This window comes from Polypterus senegalus, chromosome 1 (genome assembly GCF_016835505.1).
Source record: "Polypterus senegalus isolate Bchr_013 chromosome 1, ASM1683550v1, whole genome shotgun sequence".
NCBI classification, from domain to species: Eukaryota; Metazoa; Chordata; class Cladistia; order Polypteriformes; family Polypteridae; genus Polypterus; species Polypterus senegalus.
In genome coordinates, this window is record NC_053154.1 from 285234793 (window position 1) to 285259459 (window position 24667).

The 24667-nt window shown below is 38.5% G+C and overlaps 1 protein-coding gene across 3 annotated transcripts in view; it reads right to left on the reverse strand.

Annotated features, from left to right (window-relative positions):
- Window positions 1–24667, reverse strand: part of LOC120543152 (dynamin binding protein) — a 211627-nt gene that overhangs the window by 104568 nt on the left and 82392 nt on the right. For all 3 annotated transcript variants that reach the window (XM_039776063.1, XM_039776056.1, XM_039776047.1), the window contains exons 3-4: window positions 20258–20380; window positions 12778–14859 (exon numbers count right to left, since the gene is read on the reverse strand). In XM_039776063.1, the coding sequence (XP_039631997.1) occupies window positions 12778–14859; window positions 20258–20380 (2205 nt within the window). The remainder of the gene's footprint in view (window positions 1–12777; window positions 14860–20257; window positions 20381–24667) is intronic.

The window sequence follows — 24667 nt, forward strand, 5'->3', positions numbered from 1 at the left end:
ATGTTGTTCTAACTTTTTTTGTTACCATATCCTCAGTAATAGTGACTCATCATGCATTACAAAAGTCAATAATTGGTTCGTGGTGCTTCAATCTGCCTGTTGTAGTCTGCCTTTTTCATTTTTTTTATTGTGCATGGACTAAACACACCACTAAAACTGCAACGTGGGTGGCCTGGCTCCATCAAAAATGTGAGACTTTCCATAAAAATACAATGCAGCAGAACTAGTTCACTTCAGATTTTTTTATTATTTGTGCAAAGTACAATGAAACACACATGTGCTTTTTTCACTATGCTGCCATTTGGTGTGAATCTCATATTGTAGGCTATGGAAAATAAAAACGCTGAACGTAATGGGTAAAAAATAGCCTCCATTTAGAGAGAAACAATCATATGATTTTAGCACAGATCTGTCTGATACAGTACATTGGCCAAGAATCCTGTCTTCACTTCTAAAGTGCAATCCCATGTGAAAGGGTTCTGAGTTGTTGGCTTCTTTGTTTTACCAGAGGAATGGATTTAACAATATTTTACCAAAAAATGCATACATTTTACACTTTTTGAGTATATGATTGGATGACTTGACATGGATAATGCGTCACAAGTGACGTCCATGAAAAGAAAACCTCACATTTTGATGTTGTTTGCTGCTGTCCAGAGCTGGTTATAAAGTATCAACTTTGTTTGCTCCATTCTGCATGAAAACATTAGTTTAAAACTTTTTCTCGGCCATCATTACTAACCACATTGGGGTAAGTAAAATTCAAAAAAGATATTTTTTGGCGGAGCATCACTTCAAATCATATCATTCAGAGTCCCCATCTCACATACAAAGTGAGAAAAAGGAATATTTCCCCTTATCTTACAAGTATATAAGTACATACACTAGTGGCATATTTAAAGTCCCTGTTGCCCCTGTGCTGGGGGGTATGTGCATTAAGAGGGTATAGGACAGAAAAAAATCAAAAGTGAAAAACAAAATTGAATGTAATTCCTAACAGAGTGAAATACTTGTTTTATGATCTTTCAAACTGTACTATGTACTTGAATATGAGGAAACCTATAAAATATTTCCATGTACAATCTAGCATGATGTATTCACTGTGACCACTGACATGACTTGAGACGTGGTGCTCCCAGGCATGTAAAGTTTATGTTGTGCATTTCTCAACCAATCATCTGAATCATCAGTACATCGACACACGTTCTTCCCTAATTTGACTTTGTTTCTTTTAACAAAACCGAATTACGGATGGGGGCATTCCTTAGTTTCACCTCTGGCCTATACTCCATTTTATATATGGTGATCCAAAGATGTAGAATTGCTTAAATTTAGAGGATAAAGAAAACCTTTGTCAGCCAAACTCTGTAATGATCTGCCTACCATTATTAGGGAAGCCCCATTAGAGAAGCCCTTCAATGCTGAAGACTCATTATTTTCTCTGCACAATGTTACTTTTCAGTCAGTTGTAGTAATATGAGCCTTTAATTTGTGATTATGAAGCCTTTTCCATTTTCTTTCTGCTCATGGTGTGTGATGACACTTAGTCTGTCTTGGAGCCGATGTGTCATCAGATATGATGGACCAGGTTTCAGGCAACTTCTGTCAAAATGAAAATGTCATTGTCTGCCTAGTGACTAATCCATTAAGACTTTGGTTAATCTAGGGCAGATAGAATTAAAACCACTTTTATATGTACAGTCATGTGAAAACATTAGGACACCCTTTGAAAGCATGTGGTTTTTTGTAACATTTTTAATAAATGGTTATTTCATCTCCGTTTCAACAATACAGAGATTAAAGTAATCCAACTAAACAAAGAAAACTGAGGAAAAGTCTTTTCAAGATCTTCTGTAAATGTCATTCTACAAAATGCCTATTCTAACTGAGGAAAAAGATAGGACACCCTTGCCCCTAATAGCGAGTGTTACCTCCTTTGGCTGAAATAACTGCAGTGAGACGGTTCTTGTAGCCATCTACCAGTCTTCGACATCGGTCTGAGGAAATTTTACCCCACTCCTCAATGCAGAACTTTTTCAGCTGTGAGATGTTTGAGGGGTTTCTTGCACGTACAGCCCTTTTCAAGTCACCCCACAGCATCTCAATGGGATTCAAATCTGGACTTTGACTTGGCCATTCCAGGACTCTCCATTTCTTCTTTTCAGCCAATCTTTGGTTGATTTACTAGTATGTTTTGGGTCATTGTCATGTTGCATGGTCCAGTTCGCTTCAGCTTTAATTTTCTAACTGATGGTCTCACATGTTCTTCAAGCACCTTCTGATACACAGTAGAATTCATCGTGGATTCTATGATGGTGAGCTGACCAGGTCCTGCTGCAGCAAAGCAGCCCCAAACCATGACACTTCCACCTCCATGCTTCACAGTTGGTATGAGGTTCTTTTCTTGGAATGCTGTGTTTGGTTTACGCCAAACATGTCCTCTGCTGTTGTGTCCAAATAATTCAATTTTGGACTCATCTGTCCAAAGAACATTATTCCAGAAGTCCTGGTCTTTGTCAACTTTATCTCTGGCAAATGTCAGTCTGGCCTCGATGTTTCTCTTGGAAAGCAAAGGTTTCCTCCTTGCACACCTCCCATGCAAGTTAAACTTGTACAGTCTCTTTCTGATTGTAGAGGCATGTACTTCTACATCAACAGTAGCCAGAGCCTGCTGTAGTTCTGGAGATGACACTTTATGGTTTTGGAGACCTCTTTTAGCATCTTGCGGTCTGCTCTTGGGGTGAACTTGCTGGGGCGACCAGTCCTGGGCATGTTGGCAGTTGTTTTGAAAGCCCTCCACTTGTAGACTATCTTCCGGACAGTGGAATGGCTGATTTCAAAATCTTTTGAGATCTTTTTAAATCCCTTCCCAGACTCATAGGCTGCTACAATCTTTTTTCTGAAGTCCTCTGACAGCTCTTTTGTTCTCACCATGGTGCTCACTCTCACTTCAACAGTCAGGAGCACACCAAACTAAATGTCTGAGGTTTAAATAGGGCAAGCCTCATTCAACATGCAGAGTAACGATCTACTAATTATGTGCACCTGGTGTGATATACCTGTGTGAGATCTGAGCCAATTTAAGAGGGAATACATGTGAGGGTGTCCTATCTTTTCCTCAGTTAGAATAGGCATTTTGTACAATGACATTTACAGAAGATCTTGAAAAGACTTTTCTTCAGTTTTCTTTGTTTAGTTGGATTACTTTAATCTCTCTGTATTGTTGAAACGGAGATGAAATAACCATTTATTAAAAATGTTACAAAAACCACATGCTTTCAAAGGGTGTCCTAATGTTTTCACATGACTGTATGTGTATTTGTTGGTTTATGCCTTTAACATTATGCTATACTCTACAATTCTTTTTCTTCTATACACAGTACAGTATATGTAATTACTGTATAGCACACTGCACTCATACATTAGGTGCTTAATAAGAATACACCAAGGAACAAATTGAATCTCAGAATATTTAGGTAAAAGTAGATTGTCAGTCTCTTTTTTGGTGATAATTGTATATTATTTAACCTACTTTTCTCCTTTTGCAAAACACATTTTATGTTATTGGTTTAAACTTTACTTTTCTTCAAATTTTAAAGGAGCAGCACATTGAATGTTATTTTACAAACAGCTTCAGAATGTGGAAATTCCAGCAGTTCTACAAATTCTCCATTTTAATGTGTAGCTCTGCCACTAGATCTAAACCTGCCCCGTGGGTAGGTACTAAATTGTAAATAAAAGAGGTTTTGGTTTAATACCCACCTCTAATGTATAGTTAGGCATTCAACAAATTGCTAGCCATAAAGTATCCAAATTGAAAAAATATGTAAACAATTTTACTTTTGCACTCGTAATTTGTAACTTAGTCAAAAAGTTTCAGCTAAATAAATATAGTAGGGTTTACAGTACAGTACCACAGTATACAGCATATACTTTGCTTCCCACTATGTTTTCAGTGTTGAGTCATTGCTACAATGAATGCCTCATGCTTGGACTAGAAATAGATACCTTACTGGCTCTAAATATCAATACGATTACAAATTTAAAATATATTGAATATGGTTCTTTGAATTCTGTGATGCTAGCAGTGTCTTCAGGGTTTCATTCTGCATTCATAAATTCCATAACATCACTTACTTCAAATTCAGATAACATTTATCTGTGTATTTTATACTGTCATGTAAGTTATTTATTTTTTAATACCCGATTCTCTTGACTCCAGGATCATTGTCATCCCAAACCCTTACTGAGATGTCTTCTAACAGTGGTCAAAGTTTCTACTCCACACTTTACAGGACGCAGAAGAAATTTCCCACAACCCTTGTGGTGAAGAAGTGCTACTTTAGATGACTCTAATGTTTTCTTGCCTAAGTAACTTTCTTTAATACATTCTTCTTCCATCTCAAGCCTTGATCTTAATGACATGTAGTTTTAGTAATGGCCCCAGCCATTTGCCTCATTTTCTGTTTTTTTTTCATGTTTTACCCATTTTCTTATTTTTCCCAGCTATGTCTTTGTTCAATCCTCTTCAAATGTTTTGTTATAAATCAGCTATACTTCTTGTTTGTTTCACCTGTGTCACCAAGTCCTCTATCTGTCAATCGCACATTACACAGTCCAACCTTTAACAATGTGACAATCATCTTATTCCTCCCTATTCACAAACAACTTCCATCTGAATATGGGGTACATACAGAAGGGGAGATATAGAACTGCAATGGCATGGGCTAAGCTTGCCATTAGGTGACACCCTGAATAGAAGGCATGTACATCCTGCCATGAGGCTAATTATCATAAAAGTATAGTCCTTTTAAAGTTAGAAGGCATTCGGTGACCTGAAAAAATACTAAATCTGGAATAAAAATGGCCTTCAAGGATTGCTATTTAAAAACTCCAACACTGGAAAAATCTTTTGACCCAAAAAATGCATCTTCTCAGCCATAAAGGCAGTGATGGAATAGACATGAATCTTCATTAAGCAAGATTCTACTTTAATGGGGAATGAAAGGACGTTAATCTGTGAGATTAACAGTTACACAGTTGAAAGTGATCTGCTTTCATACAACCATTGAAAAAGAATTCTGAGGACATGTACATTTCCATAGTGTACAGTATATATATTTGTCTTTCTTTGACATATTATCAGACCTTAGGTTATGATTATTACTAAAATAATAATAATAAAAAGAAAAATGTCAAAAACTTAAGATACAGCTTAAGAAAATATAAATAATACATTTAGGAAAAAGCATATAAAAATGTTCTGTTTTGCCTTGAGAGAAAAGGCAGAGAATTTCTATTATAAAGAGACTGGGAGATGACACCTAAAATCAGGAAAACAAGTGAAAATTTGTAGATAAAAATCAGGCCTGTCTGTTGCCAATAAATAATCAAAAACCAAAATTTATTGTAAGCAAACAAAGCAAAATGTCTTTATGCCAAAAAATCAAATGCTTTATAAGCCAAACGCACAAAACATATAGAATATTTTTACTCAATGTCAGATTACCCAGAAATACAGAGTGCTGACCTTCTATACTATTACTGAAGTACATCTTGTCTGATGAAGGGGCCTGAGTTGCGCCAAAAGCTTGCATATTGTAATCTTTTTAGTTAGCCAATAAAAAGTGTCAATTTGCTTGATTTCTCATTACATTCATAATTGCTAACACGGTACAACACCCTAGTTCTACATGCTATTACTGAAGAAGACAAACACTGCTTATTACAGTTGAGGCCAAAGGTTTTGAGAATGACAAAAGTTTTGGTTTTCACAAAGTTTGCTGCTTCCTTGTTTTTGGATATTTTTGTCAGATGTTTCTATGATATACTGAAATATAATTACAAGTATTTGATAAGTTTCAAAGGCTTTTAATGGCAATTACATTAAGTTTATGCAAAGAGTCAATATTTGCAGTGTTGGCCCTTCTTTTTCAAGACCTCTGCAATTCACCCTGGCATGCTGCCAATCAACTTCTGGGCCAAATCCTGACTGATAGCAGCCCATTCTTGCATAGTCAATGCTTGGAGTTTGTCAGAATTTGTGGGTTTTTGTCTGTTCATCCGCCTCTTGAGGATTGACCCCAAGTTCTCAATGAGATTAAGGTCTGGGGAGTTTCCTGGCCATGGACCCATAATTTCAATGTTTTGATCCCCGAGCCACTTAGTGTGCTCCATCATGTTGGAAAAGGCATTGTTCATCACCAGGCTGTTCTTGGATGGTTGGGAGAAGTTGCTCTCAGAGGATGTTTTGGTACCATTATTCATTCATGGCTCTGTTCTTCGGCAAAATTGTGAGTGTGCTCACTCCCTTGGCTGAATGAATGGTCTCAGGATGCTTTACTCAGGATGCTTTACTGTTTACATGACACAGGATGGTAGCGCTCACCTTTTCTTCTCTTTTTTCCAGATGCCCCAAACTATCAGAAAGTCCTCTGCAGTCCAATTCCTGTACCTTTTGCAGAATATCAGTCTGTCCCTGATGTTTTTCTTGTCTTCTTTGCTGCCCTTCTTGACAACAGACCATCATCCAAAAGTTTTTGCCTCACTGTGTGTGCAGATGGGCTCACACCTGCCTGCTGCCAATTGCTAAGTAAGCTCTGCACTGGTGGTGCTCACAGCTGAATCAACTTTAGGAGACGGTCTTGGAGCTTGCTGGACTTTCTTAAGCGCCCTGAAGTCTTCTTCAGAATAATTGAACTTCTCTATTCAAACTAAATCAGCATGACAGAGTGATCTCCAGCCTTGTCCTCGTCTGCACTCTCACCTGTGTTAACGAGAGGATCACTGAAATGATGTCAGCAGGTCCTTTTTTGGCAGGGCTGAAATGCAATGGAAATGGACTTTTTGGGATGAAAAATTGCAATTCATCTGATCATTCTTCATAACATTCTGGAGTATATACAAATTGTCATCATAAAAACTGAGGCAGCAAACTTTGTGAAAATTAATATTTGTGTCATTCTCAAAACTTTTGGCCATGACTACACCGGTTCATAACCATATAAGCTGGAAGATACAAATTTATAAAATGGTGATGCCCTACAAATAAAAGATGGTGTTAAAAAAAGAACTGAAACTAAACACACATCGTTAAATACATTTCAAACAAATAAAAAGCAGAATTATGATCCAGCTTCAGTCAAAACCCTTAAAACAAAAAAGAAAAATCCAAAAAATGTATAATGAATTCAGGAAAATTTTAAATGTAAACCAAATCCAAACAGTGAACTGCTGCTATATTAAAAAGAAAATGGCAGCTTACGTAACTGAGAGCATTCTAGTGGTATTGTATAACCTACATTAGTTCAATTACTTTTTAGTTTTAAGAGCATTTGAAAGAAATGGAACACATGTCACTTCTATGATGTCTGTGGATTTACAGGGGCCGTAGGATGAGTTTTTGAAGGATTGAATGTAACTTTTCCTACTTAAAGCAAAAATCAGTTCAACAAAATCAGTCATTTATTATGTTGGGGTTACCACAGTAGACAGGGACAGAGTGTGTTTATCTGTAATTTGATACCTTTGTCATGAAATTACAAAAAAAAACCAAATACTTCCAATTGTCATGTCTTTTAACATACAGTATGTCTTTGTGTTTCAGTATTCTAAAATCCTCTATTGTCATGTTATTTGATAGGTTCTCATCCATCACCTCACTATCTTAGAAATACAATGCCATACAGTCTAATATACACACTCTGTTGGCTGATGACTCGGTCATCTTCATCATCTCTACCCCAAATCTTCCAATTGCATCAGGTCTTCTCATTATCCAGTGTTTTTAACTTGTTTCTTTAATAACTTGTGACACAATAAGAATTAGTATTAAATAATAACACTTAAATCTTTAAGTAGCCCTTAATACTGATTTTATATGCTACTCGTTTATAACATTGCATTTCAGGGAATAGGTAAGTCTTTTAATGATCACCTCTTTTGTAACAGATTAACGACTACCAGAAAGTGATACAATCTGTAAAAATGTATTTTTTATAATGATTGTTAAATTGTGCAATTTTGTCTATTACTTATTTATGCATATGACTCAATTGAATTAAGTCACTTTGCATTGAACAGCAGCAGAAAATCTATTGAATATAAGCTTAGCTTCTCCAAATAAACTCACAATCCTTAAGATACCTTCAAGCATATTTAGTGTGCCCTAGCTATGGCACATACCAGAGGACTCAATTAAAATAATTTGCATTGCAACCACATTAAAGAAAAACGTATGCTACATAAAAAGTGTGTTTGTTCATATTTATTATTATTATATTTATTTATACATACTCGTAACTATGTCACAAGGATTTCACTATGCTATCACAGAGTTTGTGAAAATCAAGATCTCTAATCTGAACAGTAAATACAGCAGGGCATGCAAGATGTGACACCATGGTTATCAGGTAGATACCAAATATCAAAATCTGTCGTAAATTAGCATTTTATGCAAGCCAAAAGAGAGCGTCCACCACAAATATGAAAACAGCCAACTATACCCAAGCTGGTGTATAAAGCAAATCACTCCAAGCTAGAGATGCAGCAATCATTCAAACTTTGGTATAGACTGCACAATTTGTGTGCATGAAATTAGATTAATCACTTAATAAATGGGTGATTTTGTGATGAAAACTTCACCCATCTGCATATGCAGTGTCTGGAAGTGTAGCAAATGATGAAAAAAAAAATCAAACAGAAAATTTCTAACTTGATTAAGGTCTAAATTTCTTAACACAGACATTCCAATTATTACTCATGTTTTCTATCTAGTGTTAAAAGGCACACCATTAAAATTAAAAATTAAATAAAAAAGACCTTTCTATTTTGTAATGTCTAATTCATACATCTTTCCATGGCTACACCTGCCTTCCTGTCTCTCTGCAGAACTGTTCTCTAGCACACCAAGTGTGCCTATTTTTTCATTTCCCTTGGAGGAGTATATGGTGACTAAGCACCCCAGACACTTCCTTTAATGAACAAGTAGGCTTCCATCATACTACAGGCTGAAATATTCCTTCAGAACTCCCAGACATACAACAAACAAAGCAAGCAAGTTAACTGTTTTGTATTTGTCTCCTGTTAATAAGCTTTCAGTTCATCCTACAGTGCAATTGGTGATATTTCATTCAACTTCACTAAAACATTTTAACATTTCAAGGTCTCAGAAGGCTGAAGCCTCTTGAGCGGCTATATGCACAAGCCACACACTAATCCCATTGTAGTGTCCTCACTCAAACATAGACATATACACACTTAAACACACTCTCTAACTTAGTACACATATTAAAAAGGAACCAGTTGGAGGAAAACCGATTTAGCCAGAACAAACCCATGCAGACAAAGGGAGAATGTGAAAACTGCACACACACATCAGCTCAGAGCAGGGTTCTGTAAGGAAGATGCTAAACACTGAACCTCTGTGCAACCACAGCTTTTATTGTGTTAATAAACGAGTGAACGATAACATACATACAAGACAAGCACATTAGTGAGTCTTCATTGTTTCTTAATTTATTTTTTATGTTTTATTTTTAAAGTGAGAGCCAGAAAAGGGTGGAGTGCCCTTTCAGGGTTGGGGGAGAGATCCTGCCCCAAGTGGAGGAGTTCAAGTATCTCGGCGTCTTGTTCACGAGTGAGGGAAGAATGGAGCGTGAGATGGACAGGCGGATCTGTGCGAGCTTAGACGTAAGGCAAAGCTCTCAATTTACCAGTCGATCTACGTTCCTACCCTCACCTATGGTCATGAGCTATGGGTAGTGACCGAAAGAACGAAATCGCGAATACAAGCGGCTGAAATGAGTTTCCTCCGCAGGGTGTCTGGGCTTTCCCTTAAAGATAGGGTGAGAAGCTCAGTCATCCGGGAGGGGCTCAGAGTAGAGCCGCTGCTCCTCCGCATCGAGAGGAGTCAGATGAGGTGGCTTGGGCATCCGATCAGGATGCCTCCTGGACGCCTCCCTGGTAAGGTGTTCCGGGCACGTCCAACCGGGAGGAGGCCCCGGGGAAGACCCAGGACACGCTGGAGGGACTATGTATCCTGGCTAACCTGGGAACGCCTTGGGATTCTCCCGGAAAAGCTAGAAGAAGTGGCCAGGAAGAGGGAAGTCTGGGAATCTCTGCTCAAGCTGATGCCTCCGCGACCCGTCTTCGGATAAGCGGAAGAGGATGGATGGATGGATGGATATTTTTAAAGTTTTTTTTTTTTTTTTAATTACATTTTTCTCAAACAATAAAAAAAAAAAAACACTTTATTTTCCTCCCGGGCAACACCGGGTATTTCAGCTATGTTAGCTAGTTTTAACTAGATTATAATAGATTTTCATTAATTCATTCATTTTAATAGATGAAAGAATTTTAAAGTTTAGACTTGAGCATATTCTATACAGGTTTTTTTGTGTTGACTGTTGTAACACTGCAGTAAACGCTAGGGATGAAGAAAGAACTGATGAAAATACCATTACTACCTGATTCTTTATATGTAGCTTCTCTGGGAACAAAAACACAGGCAGTTGAGAAACCCAAATGTTAAATACAAAAATGTAATGCAATCAAAGACAACTGGAAGAAAGCAGTGGAGCACAGTGGAGAGGACAGGTATAGCGGACTTGGAAAGTATTCAGATCCCATCACTTTTTTCACGTTTTGTTATGTTGCAGCCTTATGCTAAAATTACTTAAATTATTTTTTTACCACAAAGAAACAACACCCAATACCACATAGAAACAAAGTGCACACGGGATTTTAAAAATCTTTACAAAGTTATTAGAAGTAAAAAAAAAAACAGGAACAGTTATTGCTAAGAAACTTGAAATATGACACAATTGCATCCTATTCCATTGATCATCATTGAGATGTTTCTACACCTTGTGTGGAGTCCACCTGTGAATAATTTAATTGTTTGGACATGATGAGGAAAGACACATACCTCTCTACAGAAGGACACACAGCTGACACTGTGTAACCAGGCCATGAGGTCAAAGGAATTGCCTGCAGAGCTTAGAGGCAGAATTGTGTTAAAACACAGACCTAAAGAAGGCTACAAATATTCCTGTTGCATTGTAGGTTACTAAGAGCACAGTGGCATCCAGAATACTAAAATGGAAGAAGACTGGAATAACAACCAACTCTTCCTATCGTTGGCAAACTGGTGAAACTGAGCAATTGTAGGTGAAGGGCCATGGCAACGGGGACCAAGAACCCAATTTCACTCTGGGTGAGCTCCAGGGAACCTGTATGGAGATGGGAGAAACCTCTAGAAGGACAACCATCACTGAAACACTTCACAGATCTGGCCTATATGACAGAGAGGCCACACAGAAGCCTATCTTCAGTGAAAGATACATGGTAGCCCAATTGCAGATTGCAAAATGGCACCCAAAGGACACTCGGACTGGTATAAAAAAAAGATTCTCTGGGCTGACGAAACCAAAATAGCATCATGCCTGGAGGAATCCACGTACCGTCCATTACCTGTGCAACAGTGTTGATCAGCGAATTTCACCAAAGTGTCTCTTACAGCAAATTTGCTGCAATTGCCCTTGTTCATCAAATTATTTACTGATAATTTGGCTGGTTTAGGAGATTTATTTGTCTCTCTCTCTCATGTCAATATATGAGAAGGAGGCGCATACCCTATGCATGCATAATAATTAGCCATGTGGCACGGCAAGAGTGAAAACAAACATTGACGGAGCCTGATGCCCCCAATAGAGGGGACTCTATGAAATAATAATAATAATAATAATAATGAAATATTTACTATTCATAAGATGTTTCTTTTTGATATAATAAAAAGTACAAAGCATCAGCACAGGCACTTTAGAGAGCCTCCAGCACAACTTCAAAAATAGAATGAGCCACCGGTTTCAATCACAACACTCCACTTTGAATTTTCTGCATTTAAAAGACCTACATATTTTTTCTGACTTTTGACTATGATTTCAGCATCTATACTTTGTTTTGATGAAATATATTATTCAGCATCCGACTGCATTCTTTCTTCTTTGATCTCACGAATGCACAGTGCTGCAGTGTTTGGCACTGCTGCCACACAGCACATGTCACCTTTTGGCCACAATAATTGCTGTGCAGTTGTTTATCAGGCAGGGACAGGGAGACCAGAGAGTGCTGGGGAAAAGATGAACAGGGCTAAAATCTGCTCCAGAGTGCTCTGGACTTCTGAAAGGATCAAAGGTTCACCTTCTAACTGGACAAAGACCATAAGAACTAAATAAAGGCAGCACACTGGCAGATCAGGGATACTGTTGATGGTCTTGAATAGCCCAGACTTGAACCCAAGCGAACGTTAATGGAGAGACCTGAAATCCTGGTGTGTAATTGATGTCAAAGGTTCTTCATCTAATTGTATGAATAACTGTGTCAGATATTCACATTGTTTATTTTTAATAAATTTGCAAAAAATTCTATGATCCTGTTTTCATGATGTCATTTTAAAATACAGAATATTGTTTGATGTTTGGAAAAACTAGTGACCAATATCTAACACACAAAATATGCAGGGCAAGGGGTTGCAGAAAAATTCTCATAGCAAAAACTTTAATGATTAAAGACGCCAAGAGTGGCATAATTTACACTTTTGCAAATGGTCAACATTCCTTAATTTTCTATAACAGGTCTTGTTTGCTCTTGAGTTTTAGAAGTCCGCAATATTCAGTGTGAAGAGCTTTTCATATCTGAAGATAACAGATGATATATCAGGCCTATTGTGTGAAATCCCAGAAGACTTAAAAATGAGTAAACAACACAGAACCTTACCTGTGAGCTGCTCTAATTCCAGTGTTAGCGCTTCAATGTTATAGCTGCAAAACTCCAAGTTTTCCAAAGTTTGCTCCTTGACAGTTTCACTTTCTGATTCCTCAAGCATCAATTGAAGCTCTTCTTTGGTCTTTGTGTAGATTTCAATGTCTTTCTCAATCTCCTGTAGTCTTAACTGTAAAGAATAGTGGTCGTGATCAGTTTCTGTTAGGTCACTATCACTGGCAATCTGCAGTCTTCCTTCAGTGGCAACATCCTCACTGCCATAATGTTGCTGTGGGGAAAAGGAGTTTTCATTGGTATCGATATGCTGTGGAGGCTTGGGGGACTCTGAATTTCTTTTGAAGGATGCTGGTGGGGGTAGTGGAGCAGGTCGAGAAGGTTTGAATGGGAAAGAGCGAGCTGGTGAGTTTTCATAAGAAGCAACTGGAAGACTTTCCTCTAAATTAGCTAGCACATTCAAAGAACTTTGTGACTTAGGTGTCCTGGGTCTAGGTGGAGGGGGTCTTAATGCTCTTCTTCTCTCTGGTGAGGAGGCCGCTTCTGGCTGGTTCAAAGAATTGGATGATCCTCTCATAATATCATTTTCACTTCTGTAGTCCATGATGGAAAAATGTCTGGATATTTTCTTTGGTTCTCTCCCTCTAGAACCTGGTGAACTTTTTTCAAATTCAGCCAGCTGTTCACACAACTTCAAATCCAAGTCAGACCCCGAAGTGTCTAATCCTACCAAGCCACCTAAGCCATTTGATTCACTTTTTTGACAGTGGATGGCTGGTATGCTTTTGCAATCCGATAAGAAATTATAATCCTTACCACAAACATTTGTGGGACTTCTTTTTTGCTTCTGCTCTTCCATCCAGTTGGCCAAATCATGTAACACATTAATATTTCCATTTTTGACAAGCTCTTCTGACTGTATCCGTCCTTGTGTCCTACTGAAATGTTGACTTTGTAAATTAAAATCAGAGTTTCTATTCACATGTCTTGTTCTTAAGCTCAGTGTTCTAACTGCTGGTGCCGGGGGCACTTCTGCACTGTCATCTTTACTTACTTTAGGTATGTTGTTGTATAATTTGCTATTCAGACAATGACGACTAGGTCTTTGAGGAAGGACAGGTTTTGTCGATATTGAAGTTGTCCCAGCACTTCTTTCATGAGGGTCTACTTGTACTGAATTTGTACTCTTCTTTTCCTGGATTTTTCTTTCTGTACTAATCAATCTGCAGCTCTCCTGGGTTAGGAGTTTGCAAGAAGAGGACATTTCCTCTTCAGTTTTTACTGAGTACAAAATGTCTGAACTGGTTTCTCTGTTTGATTGCAAATAATCAAGATCCAATAATCCATTGTCCTGATGATGCCAGTAAATCACATCATCATAACTGTTATACAAGCTGTACTCAGATTCTTTTTTGTTGGGAACAATTGCCTCACTCTTGGACAATGAGTCTTCCGTTTCCTGTCCAAAAGCTTGATTTTCAAACTTGACAAACCTGTGTGGGAATTTTCCCTTTCTGCCATTGACAATTCCTTCTAACCAGCCATCTTCTAATGTTTTTATAATGCATATTCTTTCACCAACATCAAAATCTAGCTCTCCTTCTTCTATGGCCTTAAACTGATGCAAAGCAATTCCATATATTCTGGCATCATCATCTGAATCCAAAGACTTAATTTCTTCATTACTGGTTTCTTGAATTTCACAGTCATCTTGAAACACCTGGTCCTCTGCTACTTGCAAAGGGCCCAAAAGCTCAACAAATCCCTCAGGAAAGATACCTCTCCTCCCATCAAGCTCTCCCTTATACCACCCTGGCTCAGGGATATCAATAATGGTGATGATGTCCCCTTCCACAAAATCCAGCTCCTCCTCCAACTGAGCAGTGAGGCTCATCAAGGCCTGAGCCTGGCCCAAAGCATAATTTGGAAGGCAAGATGCTGACTTCTTTGAAAGGCTGCGTGACTTAGAAGAGAGGTGCAACTCTTTAACACAAGATACTGGAAAGATTCCTTTAGATCCCAGGCCATTCCTGCCTTTCAACCAGTTGGCATCCACAGAATTCTCTCCAACAATAATGTCACCTGAAAAATATGCAGAAAAGAGAGCTTAAAATAAAATCTGTCAAAGCAAAAAAAAAAAAAAATAAAAAATAAATATGTGAATATTAAATTTGTTAACTGCTGTCCTAAACAAACACCAAGTTATTTTCGCACAATACATGTATATTTTGGAAAGAAGCTGCATAGGAAAAACTTTTTTACATTTTAAAATGAGTTGCTTGGCAAACACCATCTCAAAGCACTTTATATGAATGTCTTAATCACGTAGTCAAGTCAGGATGCAGTGATCTGCTTAGGGTCAAACAATGAGACAGGAACAGGATTTGAACCCATCACCTTGACTTGTTGAAAGTAAACAGCTGCTTTTCTTTGCCAAGAGGCCACTGTTTATAAAGTAAACAGAACATAGCATTGTTAAAGCGGCATATTTCTATTCAGTGTTACAGGGGGCTGGATCCTGTCCCAGAAACATTGGTAGCAAAGCAGGAACTAGAATTGGATGATGTGCCAGTCTATCTCATGGTTCATGGTGTTAATTTGGAATCACAATGTAACTAAAAAAAGTGAACGGAAGACTGGAGTATCCAAAAAGCACATGACAAGAACAAAGAGACACTACAGAGACAACTGCTGGGTGTGGGTTTTGAGCCCAGACCATTGGAACTCTGACACAGCACTGCTAACCACTGCACTACCCTTATATATCATCGTCATGTTCATTCTGCCTTTCCTGTTGAGGGTCTCAATATCACCTTTCTCTAACACTTCTTTGGAACTTGGGAGTATCCATATGCCCCAAGGATGATAGAGAAATGTTTTCTCTCAGACTTGTCTTGTGTATGGCCTTCAGTTTTCCCCAGGGGGCTGGGGCTAGGCCTTGTAAATCTAATGACACGTTCAGACCAATGACTTCTCTTGATCTAGGGAAGAAAGCATATCTACTCAAGGATCTCCCTATTTGTTAAGTTCCTGTCACAGAAAGTGAGCCCAACACTCCTGCACAGGAACCTTATTTGTGCTGCTTGTACTTGTGGTCCAGTTCTTTCGTTTACTACTAAGTGCTTGTGACCATAAGTGAGGATGGGAATATAGACTGACCAGTAAATTGACAGTTTTGTCTGTGGACTTGGCTGCACTGATTCAATAGTCAATTTCACAGTCATCTCTACCCTCACCTCTGAATAAGACACTGGTTTCTTGAACTTCCTGACCTGGGGCAGCAGCTCATCCATTGCCTGAAGCTACTTCTTTTCTGGAGAGTACCACAACCTCAGTTTTGGAAGTGCAGATTCTCATTACAGTTGCATCCCACTCAGCTATGAAATACTACAGTAGACCTACAGATCGCAGTCTAATGAGGCTAAGATAAACAACATTATCTGCTTATAGCAAAATAATTGAAACCCTTAGATTTTAAAAATGGACACCCACAAAGAATAGCTATGCCTTGATAGGCTATCCATGAAAATGATGAACAGGAGAAGAGACAAAGCCCATGTGTGGAAGAGTCCAATGACCACACTAAACAGTCTTGACTGAAATATCAAATAGATATCAAGAGTCGGGAGGAGGAGGACTAAGCTTGGAGGAAGAGGAGTGGTGGTGCAAAAGAGAAGAGTGCTTGGGTGTTTTTATTTGTACTGTGGACTGTGTTGTGCCTGTGGGGATTACGGGGAAGACGTGCTCCAGAGGTGAAGAAAATAAATAATTGTTTTATTTCACGCCTCCGTGTCAGATCATGCACCTTTTTACTATAATTATAATTATAATTATAATTATATATATATATATATATATATATATATATATATATATATATAAACACCTTTATAAATAAACACATAATACACACACATATAGATGTATGTATGTATGTATGTACATACATACATACAGTATATAAATAAATATGCATACACAGAAAAAAAATCAAACTAGAAAAAGCATATCTAGTGGCAAGCAAAGTGAGACATCTACTGATTGAAACAGCATACTGCACATGAGGAGCCAAAAAGCTGCTAAGAATGCACTCTTTGAACTCCACTCAGGAAGGAAGGGCTTTACTTGGAAAGAAAACTGTTGTTATAAGCATAATGTATTCTTCAGTCCAATTACCACAAAAGCAATGAAATTAAATTAAAAACCTTTGCTGTGGCAAAATTTATAGGCACCCTCATTGCAATAGCAATATATTTATTAATGATGTTACAAAAACTAAAGAGCTAATAGTCGATTTTAGAAGAAACACCATTCATCCAAAGGAAACAATCATCAAAGACTAGGCAGTGCAGCTTGTTGACAGTTATAAATATCTGGGGGCAATCATAGACTCAAAACTGAGTTTTAATGAAAATGCACAGGCTATCTGTGAAAAGGGACAGCAGGGCCTCTACTGTTTATGAAAACGGTGTCTTTTTAATATGAGTCCATCCCTTATGTTAATCTTTTACAAATCTTGTACTGAATCTGTCTTTACTTATGGTTAAAACAGAACAAGGTCTCAAAAGTCTAATCTGATGAACTGGTTTAAAAAGCATGTATTAAGGAAAGCAGGGTGTTTACTGCTGGACGGGACTTAACCACTAGATTTTTTAATTCCAGTTGCTGCCATTAGGTTACAGGTTTAAGGTTCCAAGGATTAAAAGCAACCAGGTCAAATACTCCTTCATCCCAACTGCTATTAATATTCTAAATAAATTCTATTTTAATAAGGATCCACAACCTTAAATCATGGGATGAACAGTTACTATTTGAATTAATTATCAGTCAGGTTTAAACATAGGTATAATATTTTGTGTAATATGTTTGATCTAATGTTTCACCATAAGTATTATGCTCACTGCTATATTATTATTAAATTTATTTGTACTAAGAATATATATTTGATGGCTGTGTTCTTTGTGACTTTAATGTTACGTCGAGGTCTCTGTAAAATTTGCTGACAAACCAAATTTTGCTCTTGGGACAATAAAAATGAATTGAATGTTTGAACTTTTCTTTTTGACTTAAGTACAACCACCAGACACAAAACAACATTTTACATTTTAATTTAGGAGTTTCTCGGCGGTTAGTGCTGCTGTCTCACATAGCGCCAGAAGCCTGAAATTGATTGTCTGCCCAACACTGTCTAGATAGAGTCCCCACCTTGTGCGAATTTTATTAAGATCATCTGATTTCTTCCTATTTCCCAAAGATTTTGCAAGGTAGTTTGATTACTAGCTCCAGACTTGTTGGACAAGTGATAATGCCCTGTGATAAACTGGTACCTTTTCTATAGAAGGTCCGTACCTTAACATCTAAAGGTGTTAGAAAAGGCTCCAGATTTATGGACTTTAACATGTAAAAAAATATTCTTATACGGGAAGCATGTCAGTGGAATAATATGTGCTTTAGCTTCTCATTTCTAGTGACCTGGGTCCTGATTTCAGCCAAGCCAATCTCCTCAGGATTGTGCATAATTTCTTGAGGAACACTTTTTTTTCCCACTTCCCAAAGATATGCGTGTTAGGTTAATTGCATACTGTAATAGTGTCTGGTGAGTATAAACAAATATGCCTAGTGAAACACCCATTGGGTCCTGCCTTATGCCATGCTGAAACAAGAGCTTTAGTGCCATGACACCTCATATAAAGGGAGTTCAGAAAATAAAGGCATGGCTACATTATTGTAGTTACCGCATTATTCACTATTGGCAGGGCAGTGCCAAATAGAAACTTTATTGATCCCAGAAGGGTAACCAACTTGGTCCAGCAGCAACACAGAACATGAAATCCTGAAAACAAGTACAAACTACTGCATAATTGTAAGCTTCATAATTGTAAGACTCAAACACAATAATGATAATAATAATAATATAAATACTGTCCCCTATGCTAATGTGTTATTATTATATACAAAAGCCGTTATATATCAAAACTGAGTGATTCAGAAAATCCTATATTAACAAGTAACATAGCAAGAGTCTTGTGATATGCTCTAAATTATATTACAATCAGTCCTAAACTATGATGATAAAATCAGTAGCTAACACAAACTAAAGTTGCTAGCTGGTTGGTTGGGACAGCAGAGGGTTAGAAAGTCTAATTTTTTTCAAATTGAATTACAAATAATAGGTACATGAATGCAGTTGGTCCTATATTTTTACAGCTGGAGCAGTGATTTACCAAGGATCACACAGCAAGTCAGTAATGGGGTTTAGATTTCAGCATCTTATTCATTAGTTTTACACCACCTGGACATGTTTCTTGACAGGATGTAACATGGTAAACAGCACCGTCTGCCACTTGGCATTAAACGCACTGAGATATATCAAGACTCATAGCTTTAATTTGCTGGGTGGGTTTTTATGTGCCCACAGGAAATTAAGAATAATCATGACTACTGTCTGGGTGGACTGTTTTTTAGATAGAAGAAGTAAGATTTAGAACTTAAAGCACGGAAATGTGAAAGACAGGTTATTAAAAAAAAAAAAAAAAGTTTCAGGCAAAATGTTAAAAATCCAGTAATAACAGCAACTTAAATTGGCCACTCCTAAGTGTATGTCATTAAGAACTTCTAAAATAAAAAAATATTTAAATTCTGTTTGATTATTGACCTCCTAGGTTATTCCTCTTTTTATTTTTATTTTATTGTAGAATCAACTCTTGGTCACAGCCAGCAGGGTGACCGTGTGGTGCATGCGTACTGCCACCATTCTCATCCCTACCACCTTCACCGTCACTTCCCCTACTTCTTCATATCTTAAATCATTCTTGAGGCAGATTGAAGACTTAAGTGCCAGCTTAAGTAAAAAATTAAAGAGAATGTACTAAGTAATTGCAACACAAACACTGACAAATCGGTTTTAACGTGTAAAGATGCCGACGAAAGAAGAGAAGAAGCGGGCCGCTAGGGTGAAGAAAAGAAGAGCTGCTCAGGAACTCTGAGCAAACGAATGCTAAATGTACAAAGAAAGAGGATGAAAACTAGGAATGCTCAAGTCAAGTGTATTCACTGCACGTTATAATGCAGTGCACTGTGACTGGTACTTTATATAACACCACTGCTACTACTTCAATGGCTACAGCAATTCCTCTTCATTTTTTATACCTTCTCCACTTCAGCAATAAAAATTGGACAGTTTCTTCTTAAACATCCAAGTAAAAATGTGATCACCTCAGTGTGAGTACAAACATGATTATTGATAAATCCTGCTCTTCTATATTTTATTTTCTCAAAAAGAGTGAAAACAATGTCACATTCAAAAAGAAGCAATAGCTGTAAAAAATGAATAACCCCCATAATATTTTATCCTGTATACAGATATTATGTTTGTATAATCCCTTTTGGCACACAAAGTTAGATTCTTGCCTACAGCCAATCAATTAGAAAAGAAGCATTGCTGCCTGCTTACATATTCCCAACAAGTAAGGACACAGACCTATTTTAATGCAAAGGTTGCCAGTGTTTAGGGCGTTAAAATTGCTGATGCAGACATACAATTTTTCTCCTCGTTTTACTTTTGGAATGGTGACAACTTCCACAAAGGTACTTGGAAATTGACCTGCAAATTTAAAGAAACAAAAAATGAGTAATTGTAAATAAATACAAATATCACTATTTATATAACAACTTACGTCAAAGCAAATAATATAAAACATTAAAAATCTATTACAACCAGCCATCAAAAAAGACAGAATTTCTTAATAAAATATATCAACAAACTTAAGACATGAACAATGATTTTAGAATTTGAATATTTAACATTTTTGAGAATCCTCACTCTTAACTCTACAAAGCAAGATTAGTTCTTCAGTGAACTGTGATGTGCATTGTTATTTTAGCAGTTGTGTCATGACCTTGTTACCACCTAACCCTACCTTATCTACAGGAAAGAATATGATTTTGTATGGCAGTGCAAGTCTCATAAACCATGCCACAGTGAAAATGATCATAAAGTAAGATGTATGAAATCCAGCCATCAATCTCCTTAACCCCATTTATCCAGAGTATGTTTGTCAGGGGGAAGCTAGGGTCTATCCCAGCAAGCGTTGGGCACAAGGAAGAAACAACACTTGGACAGGGCTCCAGTATGTCACAGGGTGAACACACACTAAACACACACAAACCAGGAGCCAATTTAGCATTGCCAGTCCACCTAACCCATATGTGATTGCACTGTGGCAGGACACCAATGTGGACACTGGGAGTGTATGCAAGAAAATAAACTATAAAATGGTCTGAAAACACTCAGAAAAAGGAGGACTAAGTTTTGATTTGTTACTTAATGTTAATATTTTTAAATTCCTGTCTCATCTTAAACTTCTTTTGCTTAAACTGAAAAGGCTCACCTTATTTAATCTTTCCTCATAATTCATCCCCAGTAACCCTGGAATCAGCCTAGGCACTCTTCTTTAGACCTTTTTAATGCTCCTATGTCCTTTTTGTAGCCTAAATACCAAAACTGCTTACAGTACTCCAGATGAGGCATAACCAGTGCGTAAATTGGTGTCAGAAGTGGGATCCCAGGCTGTTTAGAAGACGCCGTTATGGAACAGAGTCTTGAAGAATTAGAGCGTGCCATCCAAGAGCACAGCAGAGAGGAGCTGACTAACCGACGCCGGCGTGAAGGTGAGAGCGTGGGAGCATTCGTAGCTGACATCAGGGTCGATGCACGGACAGGCTACCCTACTTTCCCGGCAGCAGCGAGGGAGGAGCGCAGCCTCCATGCTTTCCTGCGGGGCCTTACACCGGAGCGTCTCCGCCAGCATGTCCATCAGTTGTCACCCCGAGATCTGAGTGAGGCACTGCGGGAGGCTGAGCAGTCTGAGGAGGTGCTACAGGCGGAGTCAGCGACGGGTCGATCGCCACGCCTGCACCAGCTGACGAGAGCAGTTGAACGAGGGATGGAAGGGGACCAACTTGAGGAAGTGGGGGTCAGTCGCGTTCAACCAACATCAACACCCAGTCCAGGGAAGCAAATATGCAGCCGACAGTAACCGCTACAGACGCTACCCACGTCGCCGAGGTCCTCCACGAATAACCACAGTAGATCTCCATCATCCACCCTCAGTGCCGAGATGGACGGGACTCAGGACTGAGCCATAGCAACGGGTGCTAGAACGTCAGGAGAGTCGAAGCGTGTCCATCGTCGGCCAGGACATTTGTTGGACTTTTATTGTGGAGATTAGGGTTGTGGGGACACTAACCCTCTTTCTGTGTAGTGACCCGGCAGCCAGCGCTGGCGGCATGATGCATTGTGGGTAATTTATGTAAAGTTTACTGTTGTGTTAAATTAGCAAGTCAATCAAATTATTGTTCCTGTTGTAAATTGTTGTATGTGTTTGTGTTCAACTGGTGGGGTGAGTTTGGGTTATTTTGTAAAATTGTAAATAGTTACCATCAAGGAGAAAGGTGGCTTCGTTAATGACCCTGGCAATGGCTATGCAATGAGATTGAGCTTTGTTTTCTGACTATCTGCTTAATAAAGAGATACAACAGGACAGAGCTGTGTATTGCTAAGATTTCATCTAAGCAATGATTGCCGAGACACTCAGAGTCGTGCGGTGTATGGGACACGAGTGCTCACTGGCTTAATGAGCTAGGTACAGCTGCGTGCATGGCGCTGGCATTCCGCTGGCCGACCAGCTTGGGGGAAGTGCACGGCTGAGTACGGCTCTAAAAACTTTAAGACTCAACCACAGGTCGCTACATTGGAACATGTGAATTTCCCCTTGGGATTAATAAAGTATCTATCTATCTATCTACCTAATAAATCTTGAGAATAACCTTCTTGGACTTTTACTCTACACACCGTGCTATACAACTTAACATTCTGTTAGCCTCTTTAATGTCCTCTGAAAACTGGCAGATGATAGTGGCAAGTCCACTACGACTCCTTAATCCTTCTGATTTTGAGACCTCCTATTGTGTATTCAAACCTAACATTTTTCCTTCCTATGTGTAATACTTCATATTTACTTACACTAGCCAAGTTTCCATCCAGTTTTTTGCGACGTTTTGTTATGGACAAACAGAAAATGCGTAAAAAAAAATGTGCGAAATTTGCTGTCTCCAGCCTGTTTCCATCCAACTGGCTTTTTATCGATAAAATGGTGTGCGTGATAAGGTCATCCCCTCCAAAACGAACTGTCGCATAAGTTTTGTTGTATCGCGAAAAAAAATCTGCCCTTGAGCCGTTTCCATACATAATTTTGTGTATGTCGCAAATTATCTACCTTTTGTTTTTCACGTTACACCCCCTCCACTAAACAAAGGAACAAAGAAATGGAGAGATTATTCAGACAGTTTTTTGAAATTTGCCAGCTTACTGTTATTTCAGTTTCACAAATAATTGGAATTGTACATAATATCCGAAGACAACAGCAGAATGAAGCAGTTGCTTGTCCGATAGCCCTAGAGCTCGAAGAAAGTACCCCAGTGCGACGAAACCCACGGGTATGGGAGAGATGACGAAATAAGACCTTCTGGGAGGAGGTGGTGGGAGACACTTCACAGAAAATCTCTGGCTGCAACATTTTAGAATGACACGGCCAATGTTTGAGATGTTGTGTGGATTCATCAGTCCTGATGTTGCGCCATCACAGGTTGTCACCGACCACGGTTCCAACCCAAAGCAGATTGCCATCGCCCTTTACAAGCTGGCAACCTGCGCCGAGTATAGAGTAGTTGGAGAAACTTTCGGGGTTAGTAAAACTACCGTCCATCGATGTGTATATGCTGTGTGCACCGCTATTAAAGAAAAATTAATGCGCGTTATATCAGACTTCCGACTGTAGCGGAGGCCAATGAAATTGCATACCGCAATTCCTTGGTGCATCTTGTGCCACAGATTTACGGTGCGCTGGATGGCACACATGTGCCTATTCTTCCCCCGATGGAAGGCTACCGCGATTACATTAATCGCAAAGGGTGGCCATCTATTGTTCTCCAGGCCCTTGTTGATGACAGGTGCATGAACGAGACATTTGCGTTGGCACTCCTGGAAGTGCCCATGATGCAGCTGTGTTTGCAGCATCGGATCTGTACAGGTGAGCCTACCTTTCAACATCCCTTCTCAGTGCAATAACAACTGAATTAGTACTGTAACCTGCTTCCCTTAAGGTTTTTAATTAAAACTGAAATTTGAATTAATACAAAATAGCGACGTTTAATCAAAAAAAACTAAAGTTAATATTAATGAGAGAATTTCTCATATATGCTAAAACATCTGCCATTTAATAATAAGAAAAAAATGTTTAGATAATGAAACACACGGTTTATTAAATATTTTGACTGGCACAGTAAATTACCTTTGCGGTTTTGTATTATTTAGACATCCTGAGAGACACCCCCAGGCTACAGTTGATGTGGAGGGAGTTCAGGTACCCCTTTTAGTAGCAGGAGACCCAGCCTATCCGCTACTACATTGGCTCATCACGAGAAATAACGAGTCTCTTCATCAGACCATGCGAACCGCACCACTATTCTCGTTTTGATTGCACGTGGTGAAAATGTGTCATGTGACACATTTATTTGCGTTAAAGCCCTTTTTTCCGACAAAAAGTGTTTCCAATGTAGTTTTTGTGACATCTGAAGTATCGATATGGAATTTATGCACTAAAGTTAAACGGAAAAATATTATGTCGACATGTACAACATTTTATCGATAATTAGCATTTCCATCAGCTAAAATTTGAAGCGCTAAATATTTTTTCGCAAAAACTCCTTGGATGGAAACCTGGTTATTAAATTTCATCTGCCACAAATCTGCCCAAGCCTGTTTGCTGTCCACACTTAGCGTCAGCCAATTCTGATGAGGTTCCTTGCATCATAACCCTCTGCTTCCTGT